The sequence below is a fragment of the Siphateles boraxobius genome, unplaced genomic scaffold (assembly GCF_051911475.1).
Source record: "Siphateles boraxobius isolate OS27281-9 unplaced genomic scaffold, OSU_SipBor_1 47, whole genome shotgun sequence".
NCBI lineage: Eukaryota > Metazoa > Chordata > Actinopteri > Cypriniformes > Leuciscidae > Siphateles > Siphateles boraxobius.
In genome coordinates, this window is record NW_027509108.1 from 1550906 (window position 1) to 1567500 (window position 16595).

At 36.7% G+C, this 16595-nt stretch overlaps 1 protein-coding gene across 5 annotated transcripts in view; it reads right to left on the bottom strand.

Moving 5' to 3' along the window:
• Positions 1–62: 62 nt before the first annotated feature.
• slc25a10b (solute carrier family 25 member 10b) overlaps positions 63–16595 on the bottom strand; it is a 22282-nt gene continuing 5749 nt past the window's right edge. Inside the window, exons 2-12 of one of the 5 annotated variants that reach the window (XR_013194543.1) lie at positions 13112–13231; positions 12075–12189; positions 5627–5675; positions 5490–5531; positions 5326–5369; positions 5172–5242; positions 4093–4185; positions 2669–2746; positions 2523–2579; positions 653–2199; positions 63–365 (exon numbers count right to left, since the gene is read on the bottom strand). Coding sequence is in view for 1 of the 5 variants with exons in the window: in XM_077201348.1 (XP_077057463.1) it covers positions 2098–2199; positions 2523–2579; positions 2669–2746; positions 4093–4185; positions 5172–5242; positions 5326–5369; positions 5490–5531; positions 5627–5675; positions 12075–12189; positions 13112–13231 (771 nt within the window). In the remaining 4 variants the exon portion in view is untranslated. Of the gene's footprint in view, positions 2200–2522; positions 2580–2668; positions 2747–4092; positions 4186–5171; positions 5243–5325; positions 5370–5489; positions 5532–5626; positions 5676–12074; positions 12190–13111; positions 13232–16595 lie in introns of all 5 variants that reach the window. The other 4 variants (XR_013194542.1, XR_013194541.1, XR_013194540.1 and 1 more) reach the window with 4 other exon arrangements.

Genomic DNA, 16595 nt, shown 5'->3' on the forward strand with positions numbered 1-16595 from the left:
CAAGTTAAATAGAAGTAATATAATTGTACAAAATCATTCCATGCTAAAGAAAAACTATCACATTTTTCTGGTGTTAGTACTTTTATTTCCATTCTTGTTGGACAAAATTTCAGTTTAGACCATTTTCATCTCTCATTTAGTTAGCATATTTTCACTTTTTTTTTTTTTTTCTCGAGATAGAGGGAGCAGCTAAATTACATTCTTTTCAAGCAACAAACACCTCCATTTCCAAATCATAAATTACAATTCAATTTGTGGACAAAATATTTTTGTACCCAGGTAAACACAAACTTGCTTGCAGGGATAGTTCACCCAAAAATGAAAATTAGCCCATGATTTACTCACCCTGAATCCTCATACTCATCCTAGGTGTGTATGACATTCATCTTTCAGACGAATACAATCAGAGTTATATTGAAAAATGTCCTGGCTCTTCCAAGCTTTAGAATGGCAGTTTCTGTTTTGAAGTCGATAAAAGTGCATCTATCGATCTATCAACGCATCTTTTATGATGGATAGATGCACTTTTATGGACTTCAAAACAGAAACCGCCATTTATTGCCATTCTAAAGCTTGGAAGAGCCAGGACATTTTTTATATAACTCATATTGTATTCCCCTGAAAGAAGAATGTCATATACACCTAGGATGACTTCAGGGTGAGTAAATCATGGGCTAGTTTTCATTTTTGGGTGAACTATCCATTTAAGGCTTCACACATGCGCGCACACACACACATTCACTGTATGACACAACGCCCTCTGCTGGTCACGAGTAAATAAGGCTTCTCCAGTGTTCAGATTTCATTCTTAGTGTCAAATCATCAAACGGTCTGTATGCATATCAATATGGTAGTTTACCAACTTAATCTAAAATATTACGTTTAAATGTTAAGTAAACAAGTTGTAGGTTGTTGTTACATACTAAGTTCAAGTAAAACACTAAGATAAATCTAGAAATTTAGGAGCAAACCGTGAAACTGAATTAGTAATAATAAGTAATTTGTGCAACTTATTCACTAAATGCCCCCATTACATTGAAACACAAAAAACTACAAGCACATTTGCAGGAATTACAGTAACTCTTTTCTGTCACAGAGGATGCAGGATCCAAGGCGATTGTAGAATTATTAGAGATGAACAGAACAGAAATAATGAAAAATGAAATCATAGCACTAAATACAGAAGTTTGACTCGTCTTTCACAATGCAAAAAAGCGTTGGATCCCCATTAGTCAGTCATTTCTTGTCTTCTTTTCCTCTGATGCTGACATTTTTGGTTATAAAAGTAAAACTTGGTTTATTTCTGTCCTCTTGAATGTTTTCTGTGACCCCTGACCCTAATTAACATCTGTCAATCAAACTCAGCAACATATCTATGAAGTGTCAAATACAGAACTTTGAAAATAAAGTATTTGTATCATTAAAACACGATTCATACAAACTGCATGCAAACTTTAAAACCATAAACATGGACCGTTTTGTGTGTGCATTTTATGTCTTAAAGGAATAGTTCACGCAAAAATGTCATTTACTCACCCTAACAAAACAATTCATATTTATTAAATGGAAAAGAGCTGCATGAACACATTATGTAGAAATCAAAAAGAGATGTTTAGCATAAAAAAAATATCCTACAGGTTTGGAACAACATCAGGTGAGGAAATTATGAGATAATGTTTATGTTTGGGTGAATTATTCCTTTAAAACATCTGCAATAGGAGAATTTATGAACAGCTTTAAAAAAAAAAAAATGTAATAATAATAATAATTGGAATCATCATTCATTCATAATCTACAAACATATCTATCCTGATAGATAACATCTATGATCTAAACCTCACCATGAAGAGAGGAGGATGAGCATCCAGTCGTCTTTTCCCAGAGGATCCAGTTCAGAGAGTCCAGTTGTCCCCGTCCGGCTCTCTGAGAGTAATGAGGTCATCTTTCGTGATGTTCGGCGTGTGACGTGCTGGTCTGGCAGCGTTGTGATGTTTATTATGAGTGTGTAGTGCGAGAAAGAGAGATTGTCTAGAAATAATACAGCAGTGAGCACAGCTTCAAGAGGAGGTCGAAGGGGAAAGGTCAAGAGGTCAAAGTTCAGCTGATTACAACGATGCCGAAGTATTTCTTCAGCTGCTCCAGAAAGACGAATGTCAGGACGGTGTGAGGAATCAAGCGGATCCCGGCCGGAACTAATCCCTGTCACGCGATTGGACGGAGAGAAACGTTTTACAAAACGATCAGTAATGATTCAATTCACATTTATTTGCATACACATCGTTTCAAAGACACAATTTAGAAAGATCTGTTATCAGATGTGACTGTCTAAGTTATATATTTCAGAAATGTACATGTACAAAAACACAAAAATTTAAACTATGCAATAATTTAATGCAGATATAACGAGCTCATTGAAGTAATGAATACTTGTTTATTAACTAATGATTATGGCATTTAGAAAAATCTAGCTTGATCACAATGTTTTTTTTGAAAAAGTAAGAAAAATAAAGCAAAACTGGTACCTTGTAGAAGGCGAGTGGTCCCAGTTTGGCGGTTTCAGAGAGGCAGTGCATCACACCCTAATATACAAGCAAATATGACTAATCAGTGATAAACGACGACACAATAACTAAAGCGAGAGATAGAGAGAGAGAGGGAGGAAACTCACTCTGTATTCTCCTTTAGAGTTCATTAATCTGGTCTTTATGACGTCCAGCGGCTGGCAGAGGAACGTCGCACAACCTCCCTGAACAGAGAAAGATGACACGACAAACATTTATGTGTACAGTCAAACCAAAACTTATTCAGACACCTTCAACATTTCTCACATTATCACAGTTTATCCGCTATAGTTTAGAAAATGGTAATAAAATATGAGAAGAACTCAGAGTTATTTAATCAGTTGATATTTCAGTGATTTTGTCCATCCTTCTGTTAGACTGTCTCACACATGAATTATGTTGAATATCTGTCAGCTGTTAAATTTAACTACACAATTAGATAATACCAGTTTATCAATTACCAAGCTATGCTTGTTTTTGTTCAGTCTGTGGTGTGAAAAGGTCACATTAGCAATTTAAAAAAAACACTTCAGCAAAACATGATCAGCTCAAAGTGTTTGTATAAATTTGGTCCCAAATTGTATACATTTTACTGCTAGTCACTGTATGTAGAATATTTGGGTATAAAATGTCACATTTTACTTTATGTTGCTATCCTCACTTACATAAATGCATAAACGAACTATAGTGTCCTGCACCCACTAGTAAAAAAATATCAAAAATTATATCTGGTGTCTGAATAATTTTTGGTTTGTTTGTGTGTGTGTGTGTGTGTGTGTGTGTGTGCGTGTGTGTGTGTGTGTGTGTGTGTGTGTGTGTGTGTGTGTATGTATATACAGTATATATTTGTAAGATTTTCAAATCTAATAATATATATATATATATATATATATATATATATATATATATTTATATATATATACATATTTATCATCATTAACTCTTTCCTCGTCAGCATTTTTAAAAAAAGTTGCCAGCCACCGCCAGAATTTTTTTTTTCAAAAGAAAAAAGAACAGTTATTTTTCAAAGAACAGACCCTCTGCTTTTAAACAACAACAAAAAAGTTTTATTCTAGCTTTTATGCATTTTTTTTTATCAAAAACATCAAAAATCATGTTTTTGTTAAACTCTACATCTGGATCAGATTCAGGATGATGATCAAAACACAGATGGAGTAGATCGAGTCCATCAACACCTCTAAAGCTTCACAGTCCTGTAGCTCGTCCTGGGTCAACGTTTCATTCAGTGACATTAGGCAGTTTTGATTTATTTGCCATTTAATGTTGATATTTTAAATTGTAATCTGCCTACATATGAGGTCGCATGTTTCTGCTTCTCCTGTGTTTTGATCAGGAGATGTGTAATAGCGCCCCCTACCGTATAACAGTGAAAACACAAACATTTCCATCAATGGCGAGGAAAGAGTTAAAATGTAGAACAATTACACTTCTACAAGTAAATATAACCAATACGGTCCTATAACTATCAGTTATCAAAAATGATTGACCAATCAGAGGCTCCAGTACTCACAGCGATGAAGCTGGACAGGAAGTGTGTGAGTATGTTGTCTCCCATGAGTCCTGTGCCCAAAACCAGCTGCTTGGCCTGATCATAACATGCCAGCTGACACACACACACACACACACACACACACACACGTTCAGCATCACATCATCAGCATAAACAGGTACATGCCTCCATCCTTCCCTAGTAGGTTAAAATGACCCGAAACCCTAAAATTATAATTAATTTATTTTTTTCCAGAAAGCTTATTAGATTTCATTTTGAGAATATATTTTTCTATTTTTTTTAATGCACACTTTCTTAAGGGAGATTTTTTGTTATTTTATATTTTAAATTTAAATTACTTTGAATCAAATCAAATAAATAATTTAAAAAAAAATGTAATTTAAGCACGTTCCTCACATTCTTTCAACTTAAATCCAAAATAACTCACAATTTCATGCCTAAACCTTTTAATTCAGCTCAAAATATCTTACATTGGGTGTATCTGCTGACCTCTTGTGGAAAAATAATAATATAACATGATATTTCATCACTCTTGCCACTAGATGGCATTATAGAACTATATGGATCAAATGAGCCGTTTCCCCTGGGTCCTAAAGTCACCTCAGTATGCATTCAGAGACACATTGAGACATTATAACATTTTTTTTTGGTAAAGTTTTAGCATTTTTAGTTTGAATTTTGAGCATTTTTAGTGCATTCCTCGCATTCCATTCATTCCTAAGGGGGGCAAATTGACCCGCAAGGGAAGGATTTGTTAGTTTTATAAAATTTCAACCACAAAACTCCTCAAATCCATTATATTCTTTTTCTGTATTCGTGGTTCAAGTGCGACAAAAAAAAAAAAAAAAAAAATCCTTGCCAAAATGACCCAATGGAAGGATGAGGGTTAATCCAATGCAGTTCACAGTGCATTCAGGCGTTTATGTATCTGTTTGGGAATAAAACCACCCCCTGATAGACTTTATACTCTTTAGGCACTTATTTTAGGGTAAACCTCAATTCTACAGTATGTATTAAATGTTTTAAGGATAATCCGAAACAGATCTTTGATATACTCCCATCATGCACTGCTCCCTCACCTGTCCGACAGTGACCATGGCTCCTCTGCTGGACGCCATAGTGGCTCCTGAGAACAGCTTCCTGGTTCCCTCTGAGAGAAAAACATGTTTACAGAGAGACATTCAGACATGTGCAGATGTTAATGACTGTAAGAGATGCAGAAATGTGCTTTACCTTCCCGCCAGACCCTGAAGAGTCCGTCCAGCGCGTGTTTATAGCTGCGAGACACACACACACACACACACACACACACACACACAAACATGATTCAGATGAAATAACAGTCTGAAGTGCATTTGTTTTTTTACTGCACTGTTTTTAGATGGAGACAAACTCACTTTCTCCTCTGCTCTGCAGGAAGCTTCATATCGTTCTGCATCCTGTAGAAATAAACAACATGAAATATTCACGCAAGACCAGATGAGACACAGATGAAAAACAAACACATCGGTAACACAAACTCCACAATACACACCGAACGTTAACCATGTCTGCTGGAGTCCCGATGAAGCCGCCGGTGAATCCTGCAGAGAAACACACACTGTCAGAGGATATCGCAATATATTGTAATTTGTATATGTATCAGGGTTATTATCGTTAACTAAAAATAAATATTTTCGTTACTTGAAATGAAATAAACATTAATTAGAAAATAAAATAAATTTTGTATTTATGCATTTTTATTAGTTTAAAAAAAAAAGCAAAAAAAAAAAAAAATGTATATATATATATAAAAACAAAAGCTAATAAAAAAATGACAAACAAAAACTGACAAACTTTCAATTGAAAATATAAAAATAAATAAAACTGATATAAAAACTAATATACAGTACATACTTCATAATATAAATGAACTAATATATATATACACACACACACATTACTGAAACTAACAAAACAACATTGAGCAAAAAGAGTTAATATTTAATAAAAACTATAATAGTAAATGAACTATATTAAAATAACACAGTTATGCATGCATATATAAAATATCATACAGCATGTTGTGTAAATATGTAGTTTCTTAAGTGAATTTCGAGCGATAAACACGATGGGTCTCTTGCTCATTTTCCACACTTTCAAATGCTGTAATAATGCTCTATGAACCCACTACATTTCTCAAAACTGTTATGAACTGCTTATTACCTGACATCCTGAATATCATTAATCAGTCCCTTCAGCAAAAACTTTTCCCACAAATTTGTAAAACTGTGTAAAACTAATTTGTAAAACTGCAATTGTTAGGGCCTGCTGAAGAAAAACAACCTTGATTCTTCTGTGCTCAATATCTACAAACTAATGTCTTGGCAAAACAATTATAAAGAGAGAGTCCATACAGATCAATAACTTATATAACACCAATAAACTTAGAGAGATATTTCATTCCGGCTTCCGGGCGAAGCACAGAAACAGCCTTGAGTAGGGTTTTAAACGATCTGCAAGTTATTTGGGACACAGGAAACTTGGCAACCCTTGTTCTTTTAGATCTGAGTGCTGCTTTTTGACACAGTTGATCATGTGACTCTACTCGACCGACTTCAGATCTGGGTCGGTCTATCAGGCCCGGTCTCAGATCCTACTTAAGCAACAGGGGAAACTGTATTACACCTCCAGGCATTATACATAATTTCTTGTGGTGTTCCTCAAGGCTCAATATTGGGTCCTTGTGGAATTTCAAATTTAAGAATCAAGATACGTTGAGCTTACATCCTTACATAACATCACATAAAAAACTATGGGGAAGTACATTATATTTAGCATTTACGTTAAAGATGATGGCATCAGATGACTGATTCGGTTAAGCCAAGATTATATCAAGAGGTTCCTGCCAGTCCTGTACTCTTTATTAAGTCAAATGAGTCAGATTACTAAGACTCTCTCTCACCCTTTGTCTTGAATAGCTATTGGCGCCCCTGTCCTGTTCTTTGAATAGTTATGATTATTGGATTAAGACTGGTGACACTCTACAGGCGCACTGGAACACGGATACACACCCCCCAAAAAATTGAATGGATTCGAGGAGTGTGTGTCAGAGCCATAGAGAGAAAGAGTTGCGACACGCTTTGATGTCGCCGCCATGGCGGTCAGGTGGTTCATGTAAGCCCCAATAGTTCCAAAACATACTCTGGCTGTCATGTTCTTCAATGGGACTGACAGCAGCGATTTCATTATTGAATGGTAAATATAAAATAAAACACACACCCAAGTACTTTTTCAGCTGTTACTGCATTATTGCATTTAGTTAATGTCAGTTTTGCATTTTGAGAGGCAGGGTGACAACGAAATACTGTATATTACTTAGATAAGTTTTAGGGTTTTTTTGGAGGGAAAAGCGTTCATGTTCGCATGGGTAGTAGCACTGGCTTTAGTGGCTCATCTCATGATGGACGTCTCATGATATTTATTTTAGCACAATTGGGCTGTATTAGGCTATTGATCCGTGATCTTGCTTATAAAATCCGATTCAGCCATTAGCCTACCTTCGTGATCACGCAAAGAGGTCTGCAGTGGCGGTCCGTTCAGAATTCGACTATAATTGCAACGACTATGATTGCAGCAATGTTCGGTAAATATTAACTTCATATAATGAAACCGGAGAGATAGTTAATGAGGGAATTAACTATGTTCCTAAATACGTAGCTAAATAACTGTTAACGGGATTCATTTCAGTATGGCTAATGTACCCCTTCATCCTACCCTAATCATAGACTAAACCATTCATCAGAAAACACACACAAATACATGTATACGATGTACTGTGTACAGTACACATGTATATATATTTCAATCACACATTACTAACCCTAACCCACACACATAATATATATATATATATATGCATGTGTATTTATGTAGGCCTATATGTATTACATACATGCATATATACACACCTAACCCTAACCCATTTAAATAAAATGAATTGTGTGTGTGTGTGTATGTATAATATTATATATTATATATATATATAAAATATTATTATTAATAACATTATATACATCAGGTTACCGTAAGTTAGCTAACGTTAGTGTCACGTAAGCTATAGCTGCAATTAACCTATTATCTTCCAATACACATTAACTAAAACTGGCTTCATAAAATATAACTACTGACTAGATTCACAAGAGGTCGGCTAATGTGTGTAAAAGTAAAAAAAAAAACGTAATTTCATTAATTTACCAGCGAGCGTACTTCGGAAACACTGAAAATGAATGGGGTTCAATGCTGGAACTATCAGTGTTTGGAACTATCGGCTGCTCCACGACACGCGTTACTTCCGCATCCCAAAGTTCCCATGGCGGTCTATGGGAGTATCGCAACTCTTTCTCTCTATGGCTCTGGTGTGTGTGAGAGAGAGAGCGTGTGAGTGTGTGTATTTGTTTGTTTGTTTGTGTGTCTGTGTGTGTGTCTGTGTGTGTGTGTGTGAGAGAGAGTGAGAGTGTGTGTGTGTGTATTTTATAAATGTGTATCAAGTATCTAAATGCAAACTGAAGAAAAAACTGACTTTAGGACCCAGTGGAAACAGCTCATGTGATCCATATAGAGATTTAAGACCATCTAGTGACAAGAGTCATGAAATATGTTATATATATTATATATATATACACACACACACCGGTATATATATTATTATTATAGTTATTTTAAATTTAAGTTGAAAGAATGTGAGGAATGCGCTTAAATTACTATTTATTTATTATTTGTTTATTGATTGAATCTAGTAATTTAAAGGTAAAATAAACGCATTAAAAAATAGAAAAATATTATCAAAATGAAAAAATAAGCTTTCTGGAAAAAAAGAAAAAAATTATATATATATATTTTCAAACGATATTCGACTTTTGCTCGTCGATTGTCGAATGACATTTTTGGCAGAAATTCACATACCTACGCGAGGCGAACTATTCTCAAAGACTTACTTTTAGTCATTATTTGGGTAACACACATATTCTGAATGCCTTCGGCAGAATTCAAATGAGCCATTTTAATCTAGATTAATTCCAAGATTACAGTGAGATTAATCTAGATTAATTCCAAGATTACAGTGAGATTAATCTAGATTAATTCCAAGATTACAGTGAGATTAATCTAGATTAATTCCAAGATTACAGTGAGATTAATCTAGATTAATTCCAAGATTACAGTGAGATTAATCTAAATTAATTCCAAGATTACAGTGAGATTAATCTAGATTAAAATAATTAATCTATGCCCACCTCTAATATATATATATATATATATATAAAAAATATTAAATATATATTTTTATTTTATTTTATTTACTTTTTGGGCTTCTGGTCATTTTGACCCGCGATGGAAAGATGTGTTATAACGTGCGAGGGAAGGATGAAGGTTAAGGTCGTCAGCCAGGAAATATTCTCCATTTCTAAGCACTGCCTCCAATAAATAATCCTGCTAAAGACACAACCGACTGAGTTACCTCTGAGTTTCCTACCTCTAATATTTAACCTATACATCGGCTTAATCGGTTCACTAAATGCCATATTTAATTTCACCTGTATGCAGATTACACTCAACTATCTTTCACTTGCACCAGATTCCCACAATTTTCAATTTTCACCGTATTGTCCTGCATAGATTTGAGAGCATAACATTGTGGATGTCACAGAGCTATCTTCAAGTAAACACAGATAAGACAAGAGGTGCTTGTTATCGGTAATGACGCGCGGCGAACATCTATTGCTCAATATCTGGACTCTCGATCACTAACAGCCAGTAATCAGGCCAAGAACTTGTCATGACTGACATAAAAAACAACATATTATCACCTCAGAAACATCTAAGTACGTGACATCCTCTCCCCTTCTGACAATGAGAAACTCGATCATGCATGTGTTACGTCTAGACTTGATAACAGCAATAGCGTAGAAATCACATTACTCCAACACTTCACAATCACTTTTATCCTCTTATTAGTTAAGTGTCTGGAACTACCCTAATATACCTTTCCAATCTGTTGAATAAAAGTACTCCAGCAAGATCCCTCCGAACATCCAGTGGTCATTTATTGGCGGTACCAAAAACACGACTAAAAATTGATATCACCTTCTTTTTATTCTTTTTTCTTTTCTGTGAATGTATTTCTCTTCTGTTTTTTCTGGGGGTTTTGGTCTCAGCTTAGCTCCTCCTAAATGGCACAAGGCAGGCCCAGCTCAAAGGAGGTAGCTGGTAGTCAACGAGGTGCGAAAGCCGGAGGAGAGGATGAGATGTATAAAGGCCATTTCCCAGGCCAAGCAGGGAGAGTGGATGAGATGGGAGAGTGTGGAACAACGAAAAATGGGCTGGCAAGACCTTTGGTCAATGGAAGAGAGTAGGATCAGTTTCCTTATTAGGTCAACATATGATGTTCTCCCATCACTGCAGAACCTAAACCTCTGGGTAGGAGAGGATCCCTCTTGTCCTTTGTGTTCATCACCTGCCACATTAAGGCACATTTTGACAGGATGTAAGGTGGCTCTTAGCCAAGGTCGGTTTACTTGGCGCCATGACCAAGTATTGCGATGTTTGGCTTTAGCATTGGAAGGCAAGCGTAGTATGACCAATAAGTTGCCGCCTGTTCTAGCAAAACATTACACGCAGAAGACAATATTCCTCCGCCCAGGCGAGCAACCACCAAGAAAAGGTGCTAACACCAATTCTCGCCCAGGACAACTGGAAGCTGCTAGGGACTGGAAGATGCTGGCTGATCTTGATCAACGGCTTATTTTTCCACCTGAGATTGCCACCACTAACCTCCGACCAGATATTGTTTTGTGGTCTGGATCAGCACGCATTGTTCAACTGATAGAGTTAACAGTGCCATGGGAGGATGCGGTAGATGAGGCATATGAGAGGAAGAAATTGCGGTATGCTCATCTGGCCACTGAAGCAGAACAGCGAGGGTGGAGAGTCCAGGTTTATCCAGTGGAAGTGGGTTGTCGAGGTTTTGTGGCACACTCTACAACCCGGTTCCTCAGAGACGTCGGATTCAGTGGTCAAGAGTTGCGTCGCACAGTAAAGAACTTATCTGAAGCAGCAGAAAGGAGCAGCAACTGGCTGTGGTTGAGACGGAAAGATTCTAGCTGGCTGAGCACAGGCCGCCATGCTACGGTTTCATAGAATTCTTGAAAACTTGAAGGGTGTTGGTTTATTTGTATAGGTTGTATAGTATTTACAGTCATTACGTTCCTGTGTATATTGCGTGAATGACGGGTGGTTGGGCAGATATTGTGAGTTGCGGTAGGTGGTATGCCATACGGAACCGTTGCCACTGAAACTGCATATTAACGCACCAGTGGGGCTCGACAGCCTTAGTCAAACGGGTTGGCGCGTATGGTTGGGTTGCGGAGAGATTGTGAGATTGTGGTTAGGTCTCAGCAGCAGGAGGGAAGTAGAGGTCAGTAAGCTGGGCTGAGTTGAGTGGGGGACGGAGGGGGGTGACTCTGGGACGCCAGAGTCACTGTCGAGCCCTCTTGAGGTGTCGTGGGCTAGTCGACGAAACACTGAGGACGGAAGGTGCCCACTTGAAGACCCTAGAGATGTTCCCTACTCCGCTCAATCCAGAGGGTTCTTATGGGGGGACCGCACTGTGGTTGCAGCCGTTGTGTGTGCTGACGCGCAAATACACTATTAACACCAGACAGAAGATTCACATCACCAGATGGAAAGAAGCGTAAATGGAAGCTACGTAAAGCTACGTCTTAGTTGGTGCTTATCTTGGCGAAAGCCGAGTACAAATCAGCATGAAGTTTTAACATCTACTCTCGTGTAATGGAAATCATGTTAAGAGATTTTTTTTTAAAAGTTGCTACATAAATAAATCTTTTTGTACTTTCTCTACATCTGATTATGATCTGTGTTGCATTGCGCGTCTCGTCATGAGGAAGTTGGTGTGTGTGTGTTTGTGTGTGTGTGTGTGTGTTCACCTCCAAACGCGCCCAGCAGGACCTTCTGATAAAAAGGCATGGGTCCCTGACTGCCGCTGCCCATCATGTCCCGCACCGTCTCATAGATGGCGAACCGCGTCAGAGAATACGACATCTGCAGACACACACCCACACACACACATTCAGCTCATCTTCTTCTTCTGTGTAAACACTAGCATTAATCTCACACTTAACCACGACAGATTTCACACTTCAAACTGAAGATGTTGTGTTTCATGAACAGAACTGCTTCTCTACAGGATCACAGATGGGAAATAATGTTTCACAATGGTTGACAATATGAAAACATGTGTAATCCAACACTTCATAACAACCACTTTCACAAAGTTAAATCACTGGACAATTGTTTCTCGCAACCACAGCTTTACTGAGTTTTACACCTATTGTTTTGTTTTATTTGTGTTTAACACCTATTGTTATCATTCACACGCTGCACTAAAACACCATGATACTCTGATTTCATTTGCCAGATCTGCATTTTAAATGCACTTAGACTATTATTCGTTTGAAAAAATGTTGGACAAAATGTGTTTATGTCGTTCTGTGGAATATTGCACGTCATTTATTTGAAAGATCGACTTCCTCACTGTTGTTCAGGCTTTCTGCATTGTCATGGTGAATCATTAAGTTATCTTTCATGATAAAGATCAAGGTAATGATAAAGAGAATGTCCTCACTATTGTTCTGCACTGTCATGGTGAATGTTCATATGTTCATAACTCAGTTTTGTTTGGTCATCTGCAGCTTTGGCAGCATTTTTTTCCAAAACACTGGCAAACCAAGAAGATTTTCAGATTTTCCGGTTCTTCACGACTCAAACTCTTAGATTTTTACATCAGTGTGTAAACCTCACACATGCTCACACTCCTGATCACATGACCTCTCTCTCTCTCTAACGGAGAAAACACAGTAAGTTCATGGCAAAGGCTGTCTGTGTGAAAGTGGCTGGTGAAATGTTTCGTGTCTCCAGTTTTCCCAGAATTCCCCGCCGGATATGAAAGGGATGTGGATCTGACCTGTCTGCAGAGGGAAGCGCTGAGGCCGCTGTAGAGCGCCAGCACACCGTCACTCTTCACCACGTGCATCGCCATGCCAACCATCCTCATCTTCACCTCCTGCTGCGTCTGCAGGTGCACCTGTTCAACATCATCATCATCAACAACATCATCATCATCTACTTCATCAACATCATCATCATTATCATCAACCAACATCATCATCATCAACAACATCATCATCATCTTCATCATCAACATCAACATCATCATCATCATCAACATCATCATCATCATCATCAACATCATCATCATCATCATCAACATCATCATCATCATCATCAACATCAACAACATCATCATCATCATCAACAACATCATCAACAACATCATCATCATCATCATCATCATCATCATCATCAACATCATCATCATCATCATCATCATCAACATCAACATCAACAACAGCATCATCATCATCTACTTCATCATCATCATCTTCATCATCAACATCATCATCATCAACATCATCATCAACAACATCATCAACATCATCATCATCATCTACTTCATCATCAACAACATCATCATCATCATCAACATCATCATCATCATCATCATCATCTTCATCATCATCAACAACAACATCATCATCTACTTCATCATCTACATCACCAACATCAGCAGCACAAAAAAACAACAGCATTTCCCTTCACATGAGTCTGAAACGGGTGTGTGTGTGTGTGTTTTACGTATACTTTTCTCTTCTGTTCACCAAGGCTGCAGTTATTTGATCAAAAATACAGTAACATTAATATTGTCAAATATTATCCCTCCCATTTCTCTTCTCTCAAACTGGTTTTAAATATTTGGGAGTTCATATTACTCGTACTTTCTCAGGTTTATATGCAAATATTTTTTTTACCACTCATAAGTAATATTAAGTCTGATCTTCAGAGATGGGATGCGTTACATTTGTCTCTAGCAGGCAGAGTAAATTGCATAAAAATGAATATCTTACCTAGATTATTATACTTATTTCAGTCACTTCCAGTTTTTCTCCCAAAAACAATTTTTCTGTTCCGTAAATAAACCCGTACTGTCATTCTCGTGGGGGGGGTCTCCTGGAAAGGCAAAGGCCCCAGGGAGGCTTAGCTCTTCCTAATCTTATGGGCTACTACTGGGCCGCAAATCTTCAAAAAATGATTTGTTGGTACACTTCCCCTGAGGCTGACTGGTGTAAGGCGGAGGCAAATACTTGAATTTCTACATCGCTTTCTGCTCTAATACGCTTAAAATATGGTCACAGTTTAGACAAAAGCATAAACTCAGCAACTGTTCTAAGCTAAGTCCTCTCTGTAATAACCAGTTTCCTGCTGGTAAAATAGATCTCACATATGAACAATGGCAGAGGGCAGTTTTGGCCAGGCGTAGTGATTTTTATATAAACAACACATTTGCCAGTTTTAATGACCTCGCAGAGGAGTTCCAGTTGTCACAGTCCAACCTATTTCGTTACTTCCAAGTCCGACATTTTGTCCAATCTCAGAGCTCAACTTTTCCTGACTTGCCACCTACTTCACTACTGGATACAATTCTACTGTCTCCTACTTTTCTTAAAGGTCAAATTGCAGCAGTATATAAGATGGTTATGTCCTCAAATTATGTTTTAATTGACAGAATAAGAGGTCATAGGAAGCGAAAAACCTGACAAAATTTGGGAGGAGGCTCTTAATTGGATCTATCTCTTGCGCACGCCTCAGCCTTACAGCCTACAACTTTAAAGTCCTCCTTCGTGCCTATTACACAAAACGCAGACTTTTTTAAAAATGGACCCAAATGTTGACGGACTTGTGTGATGGATGCAAAGGTGACATGGTAGACTTTTTTCGTATGTTTTGGGCTTCAAAAGCTGAGTGACTATTGGACATTCATATTTAAAACATTAAATGAGGCCTTTAGCTTGGATATAAAACCCAGTGTTGAAGTTGCTATTTTTGGAGTATCAATGACAAATAAAGTAAAAAATTGTATTGCTTTTGCCACCTTATTAGCAAGAAGGAGAATATTATTGGAGTGGAAGTCAACAAACCCGCCTAAAGCCTCAATGTTGTTATGTGATCTAGTATCATACTTAAAATTAGAGAAAATTAAATATTTAATGAAAGGATCTGTCGAAAATGTGTATAAGACTTGGCAACCCATGATTACATATTTTGAGAAGATGAAGACTCTCCCACTTATTGATCAATGTTAAATATGATCACCAACTGTGGTTTTGTTTTATAATTATGTACGGACGAAAAATATGTCAGACATTTTATTATTGGCTATGTATGTATAAATGTTTTTTTTCTTCAATTTAATTGTGATTATTACTACTATTGTTGTCTTGTATGTAGTGTATGGTTAATTATGTCAAAGGGTTATAATGGGGGGAAAGTTCTGTTAATGCTTTGAAAAAGTTTATAATAAATTATGTAACAAAAAAAATAGTGTGAAATATCATTACACTTTTAAAAAGCTGTTTTCTATGTGAATACATGTTAAACTGTAATTTATTCCTGTGATCAAAGCTGAATTTTCAGCACCATTACTCCAGTCTTCAGTGTCACATGATCCTTCAGAAATCAGTATAATATGATGATTAGATGCTCAAGAAACATTTCTTATTATTATCAATGTTGAAAAAAGATGCACTGCTTCATATTTTTGTGGAAACTGTGATACTTTTTATTTTTCAGGAGTCTTTGATGAATAGAAAGTTCAAAAGAACAGCATTTATTTGAAATAGAATATTTTGTAACATTATAAATGTCTGTCAGATAGATAGATAGATAGACAGATAGACAGATAGACAGATAGACAGATAGACAGATAGACAGATAGACAGATAGACAGATAGACAGATAGACAGATAGACAGATAGATAGATAGATAGATAGATAGATAGACAGATAGACAGATAGACAGATAGACAGATAGACAGATAGACAGATAGACAGATAGACAGATAGACAGATAGACAGATAGACAGATAGACAGATAGATCGATAGATCGATAGATCGATAGATCGATAGATCGATAGATCGATAGATCGATAGATCGATAGATCGATAGATAGATAGATAGATAGATAGATAGATAGATAGATAGATAGATAGATAGATAGATAGATCGATAGATCGATAGATCGATAGATCGATAGATCGATAGACAGATAGACAGATAGATAGATAGACAGATAGATAGATAGATAGATAGATAGATAGATAGATAGATAGATAGATAGATAGATAGATAGATAGATAGACAGATAGATAGATAGATAGATAGATAGATAGATAGATAGATAGATAGATAGATAGATAGATAGATAGATAGACAGACAGATAGATAGATAGATAGATAGATAGATAGATAGATAGATAGACAGATAGACAGATAGACAGATAGACAGATAGATAGTTTGTAGTAAATATTATCTATCCAAATAGACAGACA